At 39.2% G+C, this 17355-nt stretch overlaps 1 protein-coding gene across 2 annotated transcripts in view; it reads left to right on the forward strand.

Moving 5' to 3' along the window:
* The window catches only part of AOAH (acyloxyacyl hydrolase), a 158160-nt gene that overhangs the window by 33472 nt on the left and 107333 nt on the right, over positions 1-17355 (forward strand). For both annotated transcript variants that reach the window (XM_072783485.1, XM_072783486.1), the window contains exons 4-5: positions 1376-1442; positions 8182-8281. In XM_072783485.1, coding sequence (XP_072639586.1) covers positions 1376-1442; positions 8182-8281 — 167 coding nt within the window. The remainder of the gene's footprint in view (positions 1-1375; positions 1443-8181; positions 8282-17355) is intronic.

Below are 17355 nucleotides of genomic sequence, written 5' to 3' on the forward strand. Positions count from 1 at the left end.
GTGGCACTTCGTCGTGGTTTTAATTTGCATTTCCTTAATAGCTAAAGATGAGCATCTTTTCATGTGCTTATTGGCCATTTGTATGTCTTCTTTGGAGAAAGATCTATTCAGATGCTTTCTTTAGGTATTTGATACCGTCAACAGTGAAGCCATCTGGTTCTGGGCTTTTCTTTGTGGGAAGCTTTTGATTACTAATCCAATCTCTTATTATACATCTATCCAGATTGTCTATTTATTCTTGAGTCAGTTTTGGCAGTCTGTCTTTCGAGGAATTTGTCCATCTCATCTAGTTATCTAATTAGTTGTCATCAGATGCAGTATTCCCCTATGTTCTTTTCATTTCTATAAGGTCAATGTAGGGGTATAATTTTAAGTTCCTACTACAAAAGCACAGTGTGTTTGAAATTCATGCCTTATTGTAGGGGAAAAAGTCCTATGAATAGATCCATCATAATACAAGAGTAATATTTATATTATTTACTATGGAGTAAAAATGCAGTACTAGAGAGAGTTCCCCACGTTTCTCCTGTTCTTTCACTACCCTACCTTCCAAGAAAGGTGTGGGGTAGCTCAGTTTGAGATAAGCCTGACAAGATAAATCCTCGTCAGGGAGAGATTCTTGTCTCTTCCCAGGACAGCCTGTCTGTCCTAATTGTGCTGAGGTCCTAATTCCCAAGGTTTCACAGTAGATTCACAAATTGGAAAAACAGGACCAGAGAGTTAACAGGTTTCATTGTGCAGATCAATCCACAAAGCACCCCTGTACTGTCGCAAAGGAGAGGAAGGAGATTGCTTAGTTAATGTGTGTGTGTCCCTGGGTGGTGGCGCTCTGGGGAGGGCATCTGTGTGTCTGCGTTCTCTGGGGTGGATGGCAGGGCAGAGATATCTTGACAGTCTCCTATCTCTGGGATTCCAATAGCAAAAACTAAATATCCAAAATGCAATCTTTTTTACCAAATGAACACAGGAGAGGAGTATTTTTAACAAAGCTATATTTCAGACTATTTACTTTAAAGTGAGTCCTCTTTCTTTCATTTCGACAAAGGAGATCGTCTCCAACATTCACATGTTTCTTGCTGTACAGAAGAAAATAAAACCCAAAAAATTAACTCTATTTTTTTAATAAACTGGTGATCTTCATCATGTACAGTCAACAAAGTGTCATTTACATAAGCCTAAGATGATATTTTAATGAATACATTAATTGTAACATTTCCCCCCCGAACTCTTATAATCTTGAACTCTTATAAAACTTGAATTAATGATAAATTAATCATTCAGCATCAATTCCTAGTAAAGATGGTCATTTTTAACTCCTGCATCAAGTCCACCAGAACAAAAAATAATCTATTTCCCCTTCTTTATTTTTTCTTAGAAAAGTTATTCTTGAAGACCACCTGCTACTTAGTGATAGAAATATTTGGACCAGACCTCATAAAACTGTGAGTATGCCGGCACATTAGCCTGGGTTAGTTGCTGGCACATGGGGAAACAGGAAAGCTGCTGGGCAGCTGGTTCCACTTCCAGCAGGTCGTACTCATTGAACAAGGGCTTAAGCTCTGTTCCTATTCTTGTTAGTAGTGGAGCATTCAGACCTGACTCAGATCCTCTGTCACTCGAGGCAAAGTCTCCCTTGGCTCCATTGCTCTTCAAGAGCCTTTCAGAAGGAATTTTATCAACAAGTGACCGAATCCTACTGTCCGGACCCAGGCATTTGGCCCCTTCCCCGAGCACCCCAAAGAGCCCCGGCCTTTCCCTTCTCTCCCAGCTGGGCTCCCAAGCCATGTTCTTCTTAGGTTCTTCTCTCTCCTCCCTCAAGGGTTTCCTGGCCCTGTCCTCATCCCTACCCCCAGCCCTTGACCCTCAGGATCCCGAGTGGGCACCATTATAATCTTTATCCTTCTTTCTCTTATGTTTCTTTTTTTTTTTTTTTTTAGCTCAGAGGTACCGGATCAGATAAATTATATTCCTTCCTATTCGTGGCATTTTCTCATCAAAGATCCATATGTGGCTTTCTTATATTTATAATTTAGTTACTTAGTTACATTGAATAATGTAATTAGCTTCCAAAGTCATCTCCTAAAACTAAGTCTAGAACTTGGGTTATAACTTACTCTAACCATCCAGTCCCTCTGTCATTCATTCTCATGCTTTTCTCCACCCAGGTAATAAATCCTATGTTCATCTTTCTCTTGCTTTCCTTTTTCTATACTTTTAGTATATATGTATACATAGTTATGTTAATATATATTATGTTAAATATGTTAGTTTATGCTAATAATTAATATATTATGTTAATATATCATATAACATAAAAAACTGTCTACTTATTTATGCTAATAATTTATATATTTTATATTAACATAAATTGATATTAACATAAATTATATTTATATGAATATGTTAACATAAAGTAATATAAATACAGAATCATAATTGATATAAGATGTTTATGTCAATATAATATAGAAAATTAATTTTAACTGAATATTAATGGTCAATATATTAATGATTAATAATTATAATTGATGGTAATTAATATATAATTACATAAAATAATTAGAATTTTACTACAATTCTTACATATATTTCTTTAGAACATATCTTATTTTAGTTATTTCTTTGATATATGAATAGAGTATCACAGTGTATATAATCTTTAGGGACCTACCATTTAGATTTATTTGCTTAAGATTCATCCATGAGATAACATTGTGTCACTGCTATAGTTCTTTCCCTCTGACTATATAGAATATTCCATTGTGTCTCCATAAGATTCTATTCCTTCACTCTCCCATTAATGGGTCTTTGGGTTGTTTAATGGTTTTCTCTTTTGTGAATGGTGTTACAGTGATCATTCCTATGTGGTTCCTTTTTTATATGCCATTAACCTCAAAGCAGAGAGGCTCAGAGGCATTCCCCACAACTAGGTTGCCTAGAGTTACAGAATTTTAAAGACTAAAAGAACTTAAAAGCATACAGTCCACAGTGGTAATCAGTGATCAATCATGCTGTGCACCTACTTCTATTAATATGTACCTCACTCTATCATGATAAACGATTTCTCACGAATTCCAGACAGAGTGTTTAGAAGGCAGGGATGTTTTCTTTTTAGCTCATAATTCTATTACTGTAACTGCCACCTAACTGGATTTTAGGCTGGAAGGCCTGCCCATTGGTCTGTAAGTCAATAATCCACATTCTAGCTGGCCAAATATCTTTTAAATGCCAAACTAATATGGCACTAACATAAAATTCTTCAGTCTTCACACCTTTTGCAGGATTCCATATCCACATGCACAGGGCTATTTATAAATCAGTCCCTGAGTACATTTTTAGACTCATCCTTCCACACTCCAAGCCACTTGTAATTCCCCACATGCACCAAGAGGTTTTGGCCTCAGGAACTTTGCATAAGATGTTCCCCCTGCTTGGCATATCCAAAACCTCTACCCTAAATAGATTCTACTTCTTTAGACCTCAGCTTCAGAGTCACTTCCTCTGGAAGCTTTCCTGACCCTCTGCAGGCTAAGATGGGCAACATTCCCACCACCACCACCACCCCCCCACCCTACACACACATACACATTCCTAGGACCCCATGCAAACCCCTAACAAGCACTTACCACATCTGTGTGTAATTTCATTCTCCATGGACTTTTCTGAGTCACTGAGTAGACTGAAAGCCTTCTGAGAGCCAGGACTGCATTTTATTCATTTCTGCATCTCTAAGTACTTAGCAAAATACTGAATATGTAGAAAGAAGGAAGGAAGGGAGAGAGGGAAGGGGAAGAGAAGAAATGTTTGTTGAATTAATTATTTTAAAAGAACAAAAGTATCACTACAGATGAGCTATGACTAGACTGCTCCAAAGAAATTGCTTGAACATATTAAAACAGATTTAAAAAAAAAAAACTTCTTAGCCTATTCATGGAATCTGCATACATACCTAGTATGAGCCAGGTGCTCTGGGGGAAGTGTCAGGTTGTCCAGAAAGGTTTTGCTGGGCCTAAATCAGGGAACCAGAGAGGTAGATGGGGAAAAAAAGTCATAGAAGCTAAAGAGGGCAGTGCAGGCAGGTACCCAAGAGGGGGAGCCAGAGATCAGCTACCAAGTGTCTTCGGATTAAAAGGGCTGTGGTCTGGGTGTATTGAGAAACCCATTGCTCTTCCATAGCTGGCTGGAAAGTGGCAAGTGTGAGACATTTAAGCGCAAGGATCAGAGAGGATAGACAGACACTGTACTAGGGACTGCAGATGTGACAGTCCCCACCTAAAATAACAACAAATGAACACAGTGTTAGGGAAGAATGGGCCCTGCAAACCACCAAAAGAGGGTCACTCCCTGAGTAGGTGGTACGAGAGGAGGACATTTTTTCCTTTGAGATGACTCAAAGTCATAAGACAACGAATTGTCATTAGTATGGGGTGGGCCATTTGAAGAAAGACAGATGTAGTAAACCATCCCTAGTCATGGTTCTTTCCACTATTAGTTTAGTTTGTGAGTAATTTCCTAGCACCCATATTAGTTGTTTGCTAATAGCCATTTCTCCTCTTCTGATGTGTTCTTTCTACAGCTTGTTTTGATCAATCACATACAGTTTTGGGTTGATACAGGTGCTGAAAATGACAACCTTATGATTCAGTTTTGCCTGAATTTCAGGCTTCCAGTATTAAATGTGTTTCCTAATCCAGAGGGCATCCCTCCTCATTATTTCATACCAGTCAATTCTCAATGATTCATGGACTAATTGTTCAGCAATTACATTTCCTGCCCATCAGCAAGCCACAGGATGTTTTTGGGAAGAGGGACACCTGAACACTCAAGCATTCTCCCAAAAACCTGGGTCATGCTGGGAGGTGCTACTTCTAGGAGCAGCCGATCCTAGGCAGTGACCATGTGCTGGGTCCTCCTCTGCCTGGTCTTAACCTCCGTTGTGCCATGGGTTGCTGTATGAAGCCTGATCCTTATCTTCTGTACATCTCACGTTGCTTCCTGGGATTAATTTATCCTTTCCTCTAATCATAAACTCTTGTATTCCAAACTTAGGAGCACTCAGAGATCAGGAGAGGCCTAAACTACTAATATTTTTTAGAAGAAAATGCAAAATGAGGTTTATAACATAGCATGCTTAAATGTAATTAAAGTGTTTTTTTTCAGAAACCAAAAATACAAAGCAATATCTGTGCCATTCATAAGATAATTACAGCAGTTCCCCCCCCCTTATTCAGAGGGGATACTTTCCACGACACCCCAGTGGGCACCTGAAACCAGATAGTAATGAACTATATATACTATTTTCCTATATATTCACTCTTGTGATAAAGTTTAATTTACAAATTAGGCACAGGAAATGATTAACAATAATAAAATAGAACAACTGTAACAATGCACTGTAATAAAAGTTATGTAAATGTGGTCTCTGTCTTTCTCTCTCTGAAAGTATCTTATTGCACTGTACTCACCCTTCTCCTTGTAATGATGTGAGATGCTAAGATGCCTATTTGATGAGATGAAGAGAGGTAGAGGATGAGGCATTGTGATGTTGTGTTAGTGTTAGGCTACTATTGACCTCCAGACAATATGTTAGGAAGAGAATCGTCTGCTTCCAGACCACAGTTGACCAGTGGTCACTGAAACCATGGAAAGCAAAACCACAGATAAAAGGAGGACTACTATACAAGATTTATGGAAGTGAATAAAGTCACTTAGTGCACTCTGAGTGTGGTCCAGAACTGGGATAAAAGTATTAAGTTGGATGAGGATGATCTTCCTTCAATACTATGAGTATATCTCTGTGACTACATATTAATACATAAACTGCCTTTGAAAGTGATGTCAAGGTCTAAATCTGAGAGCTTTCATGTGTGGAAGGCCCTGTCCTCACTCCCTGCCATAGGCTGTTACTCTGACTGTCTGTTAACCCTGACCTTGCATCCTTCTTTTGATTTATGGTGATGATCACCATCATTGACTTCATTCTATGTGATCCTAATTAAACTTGTTAATTAGCTCTGCCAAATGTGTTGATGCTTCCTCCTCCACCATCCCCAGCCCGCCACCACGTGCCTCATTCCTGCACACCCCTGTACCTGTAAGGGTAGTAAAAGAAAGGAAATTAAAATGTGACTATTTTGGTCTTTTTGCTAGTATGGGAAAACAATGTTGGGTAGGAATGGTTATTATGAATTTGGACATTTCCTAAGGATTTCACATTTTATGTGTCACTTGGGCTTTCTCTCCCACAGCTGGTGAAGAGCAATGTGCTACTTTGACACTTCTTTGCATCTCGTGCATTCTAATGGTTTTACACTTGTTTGGATTTATGAGGCTCAGCATTTTCTCTTCTTGTCCTAAGGACCACTTCTCCCTTTCAGTCTTTTGATGATGAAGCTCCGATCTTAGAGGACTCTGTAGAGAACACCAAATACCTAGTTCTCCTCTCCTATTCTTCAGTATAGAGACTACCAGTCTCACTTTCTGACTGTGAGGCCTCCATTTCCACTCCCATATTCAAGTTCACTCACTTGAAATCTGCCTATTGCTGAGAAAAAGAATAGATCTGGGATATCATATGATTAGTTGGTGATCCTGGATTACCACAGATGGGGCATTGGCTGTAGGTTAAAAAAAAAAAAAAAGTTAAGCAGAGCCCTATTTATCATCCTCCTGAGCCCACTAAATATCAGACCCCCAAAAAGACAGCAGTCATCAGTTAAATAAATGAACCATTAAGTTGAGAACAGATGTGTGAAAACAGCCACCCTCCCCTGATTTACTGACCCTTGGAAGACATTAGTTGGCTAATGGACTTTATCTGCCACAGACAGCTTGCCCCACAACTTAGAAGATGTGGCCTCCTTTTATACTTTATGTTGCCTCCACCTCTCATGAAGGAACCCTGGGGACAAGCAGATGATTCTCTCTTTTTCCTCGTAATTCCGATGCTCACAAAAGATTAAGAAGCTATCTTGCTAGGCTTCAGACAGAGATGGAATCAGGACTTGGAAGCCACCAGAACACCGGGGCATGTTCTCCCCAGGCTTCCTCACTGCACCCACTGGGTTCTGACCCCTGCACCCTATCCTATAGATTAACTTTCCAACCACTCAGTCCATATGGCAGAAAATGACATTACAGTCCAAAGTCATTATAGCTCCTGTTATCCTGAGAACAGCCCAGAATGAAGTTGAAGTCTTTAGTACTAATTCTAAGTTTCCGTAAGATAATCTGACTGATTATACTTGTCCAGTGTCATCCAATGAGGTCCAATCAACTGGCCCAGAGATAGGGAGTTCAAACACAATTGCCAAGAACCTGCCCCTGTGGGTGAAGGGAGATAGTTATATGGTCAAGTGAGCTGGGAAGAAACCCTAAAAAGTATCTTCTAAAATCTAGACCGGTTTTTTTGAGATTAGTCTCTAGATATTACCAGTCCATGTTTATGGATTCTTTTTGTTGTTTGGTTTGGTTTTGGTTGGATTGGGTTTGAATCAATGATTTACTTGGAAAAGTTACTAAAAAAAATACTCTAATTGTTCCTTTCTTTGAAGCAGCACATTGTTCTCATTCTTCTTGGTAAGAAGAGTTTGGGGAATGTCAGGTGGAAAATGGATATGGAAGGTTTGCTTTAGCCCCTTCAAACCAAATATAAACCAAAATGTTTGAAGAACAATTTCCTTACACCATCAGGGATGGAGACAATCAACTATATTTTATTTTCTTCCAAAAGGTCAAGAAATATATTTATTTTAAAGGGAAAGAGAGAATTTGGATTATGCCTAAGAAAATAATTTTAGGTATTTAAGGCTTTATCACACATGATTTTTTGCTATAAGGCCTAGAAAACCTTAAAATATTGTTTCTATCAGATTATACCCCTGTCCATTTTTCCTTTCCCAGTTTTATTTGTGGCTTCTCCTAAAAAGAATCACAGTGCCCGTGTGAGAGGCTGACCATAGCCCATTGCCGTCCATGCCCCCTCCACCCCCAGGACCTTATCCTAAACAGAGGAGAGAGCGACAGGGCAGGAGCTCATTATGACCTGGCAGCTAGATGGGCCTGGACTCAAACATTGTGCTAGAATCCATTCTGGGGATTTACCTTCCTTTGAATTAGGTTCTATTTCTTAAATGCCTGAGAGATCTTAAATAGCCTTTGTTTTGTCCCCTTTCCCTCCAGGCTTAACACAGATATGAATGCTGATGTGGTGTGTCATTCCCTGGAGTTTTGTAAGCAGGACCCTGGCCAACCATTGTGTCATCTCTACCCGCTTCCCAAGGTGAGTGGGTCTTCACCTTGAATGCCAGATTATGCTGACGTGCAAGCCCTTTGGAAATGTTGTAAAGGGAGGTGCAGCCTCCCTGGCTCAGTGATTTGAGAACAGAGAGAGGCAAAATGACATTTTCAATTACATCATGTGAAATACTATTCCCCAGTTTCAACCTAGACCCTTCCCCCCTCCTCATGCTGCCAAAGAATGTTTTTGCTATTTAACCATCGTAGACTATCATCTAGAGCTGGGCTGGTAGTAGGTGGGAAAACTAACCAGCCAAGAAGAGAAGAGGTTAATTTTCTCTCTACCATTTAAAAAACAAACTGGTCACTTTTATAGAAAGGTAAACTCATCCAGTTTGCCCAGGACTTTCCTGGGATAAGCACTGAATGTCCCACATCCTGGGAAAATCTGAGCAGTTGGTCACCCTAGTCTGAGCTTTATTGTTCTCACCCATAAAATGGGTATAATTAAATGCCTAAAATACCTCTCTCATAGGTTTGTTGTGGGAAGTAAGTGAGCTAATACATCCAAAATGCTCAGCGCAATACCTGCTACATAAAAAACTGTTAATAAATGTGGTAGCCAATATAATTATTATCAGTATCATTATTGTTCAGAGATAGCGCTTTCAGAACACCCTGTGTCCAATTGTTGGACGATTTTCAGTTAAAATACAGGCAGACAGAGCTGCGAATGTTTACAAAATTCTCAGCTCACATTCTGAATGAGAGTATAATATTAAATCTAGCTAGGCCTCAAAATGCTGATTTTTTTCAGTAGCTTCCAGTAAAAACAAATAAAAAAATAATAAAATAAAATAAAATAAAATAAAATAAAATAAAATAAAATAAAATAAAATAAAATAAAATAAGATTCTATGCCTCCTATTCCAGAATTGTAGTTTTTCTGTGTGTGACACAATAGGTTTCTGTTTTATATGTAAATTCCTTTTTATCCTCATTGAAATAAAGTCACTTTAGCACTTTGTGGCCTAACCAATGAACATGATGCTGCTGACTGACAGTATGAGATATCACAAGCCAGTCCCCTTGAGAAGGAAGAAAAAGATGTGAATCCCTGGAGTACCTGCTTTCTTGGTCATTGACTCTGTGCCAATTATATTTCCCCAAATTCCACCTGAGAAGTTTTGGAATCCACTGGTTCCTAGGAGGGATTGGGCTTTTAATTAAAATTCTTTTCAAGTGTTCAAATAACATGCAGATATAGTATCATAATATTCACTACTTAATAATGCACAGAGGAAACGTGTCTCCATGCACAAAGGCAAGTGATGCGGATTTTTTTGTCGTTTCCTTAAATAACATCACGGTATATATACATCACACTCACAGTTATACATAGTTACAAAATGTTCAACTTCAAACTATCCCATGTAAAACGGCATTCTTTATTTTTGTGCCCTATGGAGTTTATATCCGAAATACCAATTCCTTGTCTTCCCATCACAACACCCTTTGCAGTTGCTGGCTGGGAGGGAGTGGAAGGATTTCAATCCAGAAATGCTCAGCTCGCACCCCAGCAGGGCATGCTCCCTGGTCAGCCTGACATTCCCCCACTCACTGTTTTGGTCTTCCTCTTCCTCCCCCTCCTCCTCCTCCAATCCCCATCCTTAGCCCCCATCCCTTCAGGTGCCCCAGAGAGGAGAAGCAGTTGGCGCAAACGTGGACAGCTTCCCTCTTTTCTGCCTCCAAGTATTCTTTAATAGCAACAACCAATACTTACTGAGGACTCACTTTTCCATGGCCCTGTGCTTAGCCTTCACCATAGCTAGGTTCTTGTCTCACAGAGTCAAGGAATGAATCTTGTGGACAAAGGAGAGTGAGTAAAGCGGTAGAAGTTTATTAAGAAAGGGGACAGAAGCCTGGGTGGCTCAGTGGTTGAGTGTCTGCCTTGAGCTCAGGTCATGATCCCGGCGTCCTAGAATCGAGTCCCGCATCAGGCTCCTCACAGGGAGCCTGCTTCTCCCTCTACCTATGTCTCTGGCTTTTTCTTTGTGTCTCTCATGAATAAATAAATAAAATCTTTAAGAAAAAAAAAGAAGAAAGAAAAGAAAGAAAGAAGAAAGAAAGAAAGAAAGAAAGAAAGAAAGAAAGAAAGAAAGAAAGAAAGAGAAGAAAGAAAGAAAGAAAGGAAGGAAGGAAGGAAGGAAGGAAAGAAGAAAGAAAGAAAAGAAAGAAAAGAAAGAAAGAAAGAAAGAAAGAAAGAAAGAAAGAAAGAAAGAGCTCTCAAAAGAAAGAAAGAACTCTCAAAAGTGAGAGGGGTCCTGTCAGGGTTGCCAATGTGGGCCTCCACTGACAGTCTTTTATTTAGAACTGACCAGGAAGCTTGTGGCCTTATCATTCTTGTGATGTCTTGGTGTGAGTAAGGACTGGTGATAACATCTTTAATGGCTTCTTTTTTGGGGTCTGGCTATTCTGTGTTGGTCACAGATGACTGTGATTAAAAAAAAAAAAAAAAGACATCCTCTCCACCCACACCTAGGGCAGGGTGGTCTGGCCTGTTCACTTAACTCTGGTTTCCTTATAACTCAGCATTTTGGGGATCTCTGTGAGCCTGAACCTATAGCCCCCTACCATCTATCCCTGTCCCTTACTCAGTCCTGTTCTTGAATGTCATCTAAGTGGAATCCTGCAATATGGCCTTCTCTGTGTCTGTCTTCTTTTGCCCATGAGGTTCGTTGTGTTTTGAGGGCATGATGGTATCACTGTGTGAACGATTCCCACAATCACCCTTTGATGTCACTCCTGCTCTAGCATCCTAGTGAGTCCAACCAAATTCTGCTCTTGCCTGCCTTCCAAAGAATTTTCCACACCAAGGCCAGAAAGGCCTTTCTGTACAGTGAATTTGATCTTGCCACTCCGCCTCAGTGCCTTGATGTGCAAAGCAGTTTCTCCCTCATCCTTCAACTTGGTGGACTTCCCATCCTTCAGATCTCAGTTCATATATTGTTTTGTTTCTTCAGGGAGTCCATCCCTGACTCATTCTACCTACCCATCGTGTTGAAGTTCTTGTAGGCCCCTCCATGGAACCTGCACTGTTTTAAATGATATAGCCTGGGCGGTTGCCTGTTTATCCATCTCTCCAAGTAGGACTATAAGCTCCAGGAGGACAGACTCTGCCTTGGTCACCATTGTACAGCCAATGCCTAGGATGGCGCCTCACACCTAACAAAGAAGTATTTGTTGAATGAATAAACAGAGTGCCACTAGCTTCTCATTTGCATCACTGATGGAAATTCTGATTTCCCTTACTTCGTTAGACACATTAATTTTTCCAGTGCCTATCTCTGATCGTATTATTCCCCCCTGCTTATGATCTCTATGCTGCCTACCCAGTAAGGTATACATTTTCACTTAGCATTTCAAGATTCTCAAAAAGCCTTCCTGGATTTCTGCTGTTATTGTTGTGTACCCCCTGCTGCAGCCAAAATGGAGTGACTGTCTCTTTCGTGAGCTCACCTTAACCTTCCCACCTCTGTACCCTTGTTTCCAATCATCCCTTCCACCGAGGATACTCTCCCGATACCAGGCCCATCCTTCGAGCTCATGCCTCCATCAATTTCCCTGTCAAATAATTCCTAATCCTCTCCACAAAATATTAACTGCTCTCCACCATCGTCGTAAATACCTTTTGAAGTACTACAGTGTGCCAGTGTTGTTCTAAATGTTTTATGTACATTCATCACTCAATCTTCCAAAGTAGGTATTGTTGTTGTCTGCATGTCATAGATGAGGAAAGTAAGGCTCAGAGATATCAAAATATTAAGTTTACATAGATTTTTCATATTAAGATATAAGCTTATCAAGGCAGCAGGTCTGCATCTTGCCCATCTTTGTTGCCTCCATTGTGCTGGGCACATGTTTGGTGTCTGGATAATATACCAGCACTGCACTTGACATGTGTGATCCTATTTAACGGAGCTCCTAGGGGGTGGGGGTTATTTTACAGGTGAGGAAATTGAGACTAGGAGAAAGAGATTACAAAGCTAATGAGTGGCGATGAAAGCATTGAGCCCCGGGTCTGTTTGTCTTTAAAGCCCAAGTTCTTCCCCACTGCTACTCCTGGGATATAGTTACTTTTAATTGAACCACTGTTCCTAGGCGAGTAATTCCTCACAAGCAGGACTCTGCACCCTCAATGTCCTGCTTTGCATGCATTTCTGATTCTGGTAAAATACAAATAATGTGACTCGAGCCATTGTCCCTGTGAAATGCATGCTGCAGGGTGGAGGAAAGAAGAGAGTCCTTCTGCTCTAGGGAGCTGGTGGGCAGAACTCGGCAGTGTAGAGCAATGGGGTCTGACTTTTGTAGGAACAAACGTAAAAGTGGAACCACATTTAGGGACCTTAGTAAACTACCTATTCATCAACCACAGTGCAGTTGACATTCCAAGTCCACTTTTTGCCAATCCTTTAGCTATGGCTCGTGTCCTTATCTACTGTGTGCTGAAAATAACAAACATCATCCATGATTAACTGAAGCAAGAAACAAGCTAGCGTTCAGCTGGCACCAGGAGGGTTGCAGGGAGGGGGGCAGAAAGGAGCACAAGACAGGATAGGAAAGGAACAGAAAGAAGAAAATTGCAGGCTGCATTGTAAAGACCACCCAGATGGTTTTGTGTTACCTACTTTGAGGGGATTATTTATACCCCTCCTATTCTCATTTGCATACAAAACAAGGCATTGCCTGCTGCTGGAATGTGTGTGTGTGTGTGTTTGCTCCTGTGTGCACATGTGCATAAGCAGGACTCTGACACTGAAAATTGAATGTGGTTCAATTCATGTGTACCTTGTCACGCTTGAATCGTATCTTTATTAGATCAGTATTAGAGTGCATCCATCGGGCCAGGAGGGGAGCCTCCTCGGCTTTATGCTGCTCCCCCAGGCACACCCTATAACTTGGAACAGACGCCCTTCCTAACCACCCCTGAGCTGCAGGGACATGCTACATTCACAAACATCTCAGAGGCATACTCAAGACCTACTTCACACCACTTTGATCCACATTAAAAGAGAATTATATTCAGAGTGTGTGCTCTAGTGGAGATAGAGTCTCCTTATTTCCCCCGGGGCCATCAACCCATTTAAAGCACTGTGAGGCAGTGGGAGGGGGAGTCAAGAATGAATTTGCTTTAAGATTCCATTCTACCAGTTTTGCTTATTCAATGTAAACAACACAGGTAGGAGAAGGGGCCTCCAGCAAAGAAAGAGAGGAAGCCAGATGTGAGCGCTATATGGGAAAGGAAACATAGATAAACATATTTATCACTGGTGAGAGATAGTGGAAGGGAGACTGGAAATGTAGACAAGGGGCAGATTGAAAGGGCTTCTAGTGCTATACTAAAGAATTATTCAAATACTGGAGTAAAAATTCAGCATATTTTGGAATTTACTTCACATATTTTAAGTACTTGAAATCAGTAAAACAGAGTATTTAATACATCTCCAATACAAAAATTCATAAACAGAAGTAAAATGCAAATATACTGAAATATACATCCAACATATCCTAATGTAAAAATAAAATATTGCTTCAAATAAGCACTACATAAAATAAAGTGTAATTGGGGTTACACATAAAATGAAATTATGATCTTTTTGTAAGTCATCTTAGTCTATCATGAGTCATCCTCGAGCTATGAAAAACTTAGCAGCCATTTCTCATTTGTCTTCATCTTATCTTCTACAAGATTCTAGTACAGGCACCATATTAATACGAATTTTAAAATTTATTTTAGAAAAATAATAAACTGCTGTGAGGGGACCCATTGCCTTAGGAAAGCAACCAGACTTTGAAATGGCTTTTCCCAAGTGAGTCTGATTGCTGCAGGAACCAGTTCGCCAAGGCTGAGTGTGTGGGAGTGTATGCATACACTGGGAACTTAGGCTTCCTGGGGACCCAAATTACCCCAAAGCTGACATAAAAGGGTTTGAGAAGGATTAAGTTTGCACAGTTTTTATGAGAAAATGTCACATGACAAATTCTTGTTGTTCAACTGAGAGATAAATAAGCTGATCTCAGGAACTTTCATTTTTTAAAACACATTAAGTATAAAATATAATATCTAGCATCTCTTTTAATTGAAAATCTCAGGTAGTAAGGTTTAGAAAAAATTACAAATGGACAGGAAATTGAACATTTTCTAAGATTCATGAATCACTATATTTCATTCTGTACAATCAACTGGGCCCTTCTGTGCATAACGAGTTGCTGAGCTCTGCACACAGTGATTTCAGATGGCTGAGGTAATCTTCCCCAAACTTTTTAGATCACTTCCATTTTGCCCAAAACAGTGTGTGTGTGTGTGTGTGTGTGTGTGTGTGTGTTTGGGTAAATTTCTCTACTCCAACTCTGTTTAACAAGACCCAAAACTCCAAAGTCTGGCTTTGTCCTCTCAACATTTATGTAACTCTGACTTGCCTTTTTTTGTGTGGCGTGTGCGCAAAAATAAAAATGAATTAGCACTTTCATTTTAACAGAATCTGCGTCAAACACAGAAGAAAAATTACTTCCTCTGTCATCATCACTACATCATCACTACATCACTACATCGCTACTGCTATAGACAATTCTAGCAAAATAGTAGCTCAAAATTAAACTATACAGAAATAGTTTAAGCTTCTCTTCTCTTTCGTTGTCTGGTCAACCTCTCCAGCTTGTATTTGCTCTTCCCCTGTCCTCCACCCTAACTTTGTAGAGGATGTGAGTGCCTTCTCACACATTTGAGTTTAGGGAAAAACAAATGAAATAATAAAGAACAATTTTTGTTATCATCAGAGTTTCAGGATAAGGAAATTTCCTTCTTGAGTGATGGCTGATCTTCAACTGTGACTTGGCAAACAATTAGAAAATCAAATGTTACTTTTGAAGGGAACATACATTCAAGGAAGAGTAACCTACAACTTTAGAGCAATTTTTTGTGTACTACTTCAATGCCCTGGAAGAGGTAATAAAGTTTTCCAAACTACATCACTTAATAAACCCGTATTTGTACCTAGAAGACAACCGTATCATTGATAGCTGGGACCAGAAATGGTACTAGAGTCAAAAGTGTCTTGGATGAAACTGATAGGCTTTTAAAGAATAAACGGTCATTTTTTTATTCTTGTAATAGACCTTTACTAAGCTTCTATTGTGTGACAGGCACACATTAGGGCTGAATGATAAAAGGCAACAGCAAACACAATTTGAGTGTTATACACGTACCAAAAGTTGGCTAGGTACTTGTCATTCAGCTTCTAAAGCCTTTCTTCCACACAATGGCAAGCTTATTCTGTTATCCTAATTTTACATATGAGAAATCAAAATTCAAGCAAATTGCTGATCGTGGAGTTATTTATTTGACAATGTTTGTAAAGTTCCTATTTAAGCTTCTCAGGAAATTTTGAACAGTGAGATAAATGACAGGGGAATGTAGACTTCTAGATGTGGAAAATTCAGCTGAAAAGGGAACAAAATATACTGCCTAAAAATAAACCCAAGTGTATTGGAGATTCTTGTTTTTGATAAAAATAGCATTTCAAATCAGTGGTACAACACTGGCTTATTCAATAAATGGATGGAACAAAGGACTAGCCATTTGGAAATAAAATTTAAGCTAAATGTTTATCTATTTCTTATAGCAAAATAAATCCCAAGTGAATTAAAGGTTGAATCATTAAATATGGAGCCATAAAAGAAGAAAAATCTGAGCAATTTTATTTGTAATTTGTGATACAGAAGTCACAGGGAAATATGAATATATTTGACTAATAAAAAATCTGCTGTACACAAAGTCAAAAAATAGTAAACAGGGAGAACGTTTTTGTAATATGCCACACAAAGAATTATTTTTCCACAATTCAAAGAGCTTTTATAAAATCAAAAAGAAAAAAAAAAAGTGAGCAAAGGCCACAAACAATTAGTTTGCAGAAAAAGAAGATGAAAGGACCAAAAATGTAGGGGGAAATACCGATCTTCTTCTCATAACTAAAGAGTGAAAATTAAATGAGATTCCAACTATCTCTTATGTATTTTGCCTCCACGAAACTCTTTGAAGATCATTAGACAAGAAATTATCACAGAAACAGAAAGGCTTTAAATATCAGAGACCACTAAATTAAATTGCTCCCTGGAGACTTGAAGGCTTAGAACTCTAACAGACTGAAGAAAATATTAAACCCTGTGCTTGGATATATAGTCTACTGTTCAATCCTTTCTCTGGGCGTTTTGAGTTATCTTGACAGAGATTCCATCCTGTATTTTGGTGTAAGTCCATATTTGGAATCTTGGAGAATTTATCTCCTTAGACTTGTTTAAAGACTAACTTAGAGGTCATTAATCTCATAGGGATCTTAAAAATCTTCAAAATACAGCAGTAATAATGCAAATTTAAGTTACCCTTTCTGCTGAGTAGAAGAAATCAAATGACTCCAAGAAAGGTACTTCTATAGTATTCAAGATTTGAAAATGTTTCTTGCCTACTTTAGAGTAGTTTTAAAAAATAACTATTTCTTTCTTGATAATATGCTTCTTTCTTCCCTTAGCTCAAGAAAAGCTAATGACTCTAGTGAATTCAAATACTTCTAAAAGATACTTCAGATTTTGAAGTTTTAATGAGTGGTCTCCCAGTATCTCCTCTTGGCCTTCATCTCCACCTAATTAGTCACCCACATCAGAACTCAGCTGAGAAGGCATTTCGTCTCAGAAGCTTTTCCTGATGCCCCAACTAACCAGATCCTCCAGAATTCCTTGCCTTTCATCACACCTCCTCCTCCTAGAATGTGTTAAAAGTATAATTAACAATTGTACAATAAGCTAAATAATTGTACAAGCAATTGCTTATTGCTCCTTCTGTTAAGGTATAAACTCTAGATAACCTGTTTTCTCCCCCAAACATATGCTATTCCATGTGATTTTCCCCAGAGCCCAGCACAATTCACTGCACTTATTAATCAATCAACAAAGTATTTTGTTGAACATTGTGGTATATGGAATAATAACACACCCCAAAAAAGGGTCCACATCCTAATCTCCAGAACCTCTGAATATTAACTTACATGGCAAAAGGGACTTCAC

Source organism: Canis lupus, chromosome 18 (genome assembly GCF_048164855.1).
Source record: "Canis lupus baileyi chromosome 18, mCanLup2.hap1, whole genome shotgun sequence".
NCBI lineage: Eukaryota > Metazoa > Chordata > Mammalia > Carnivora > Canidae > Canis > Canis lupus.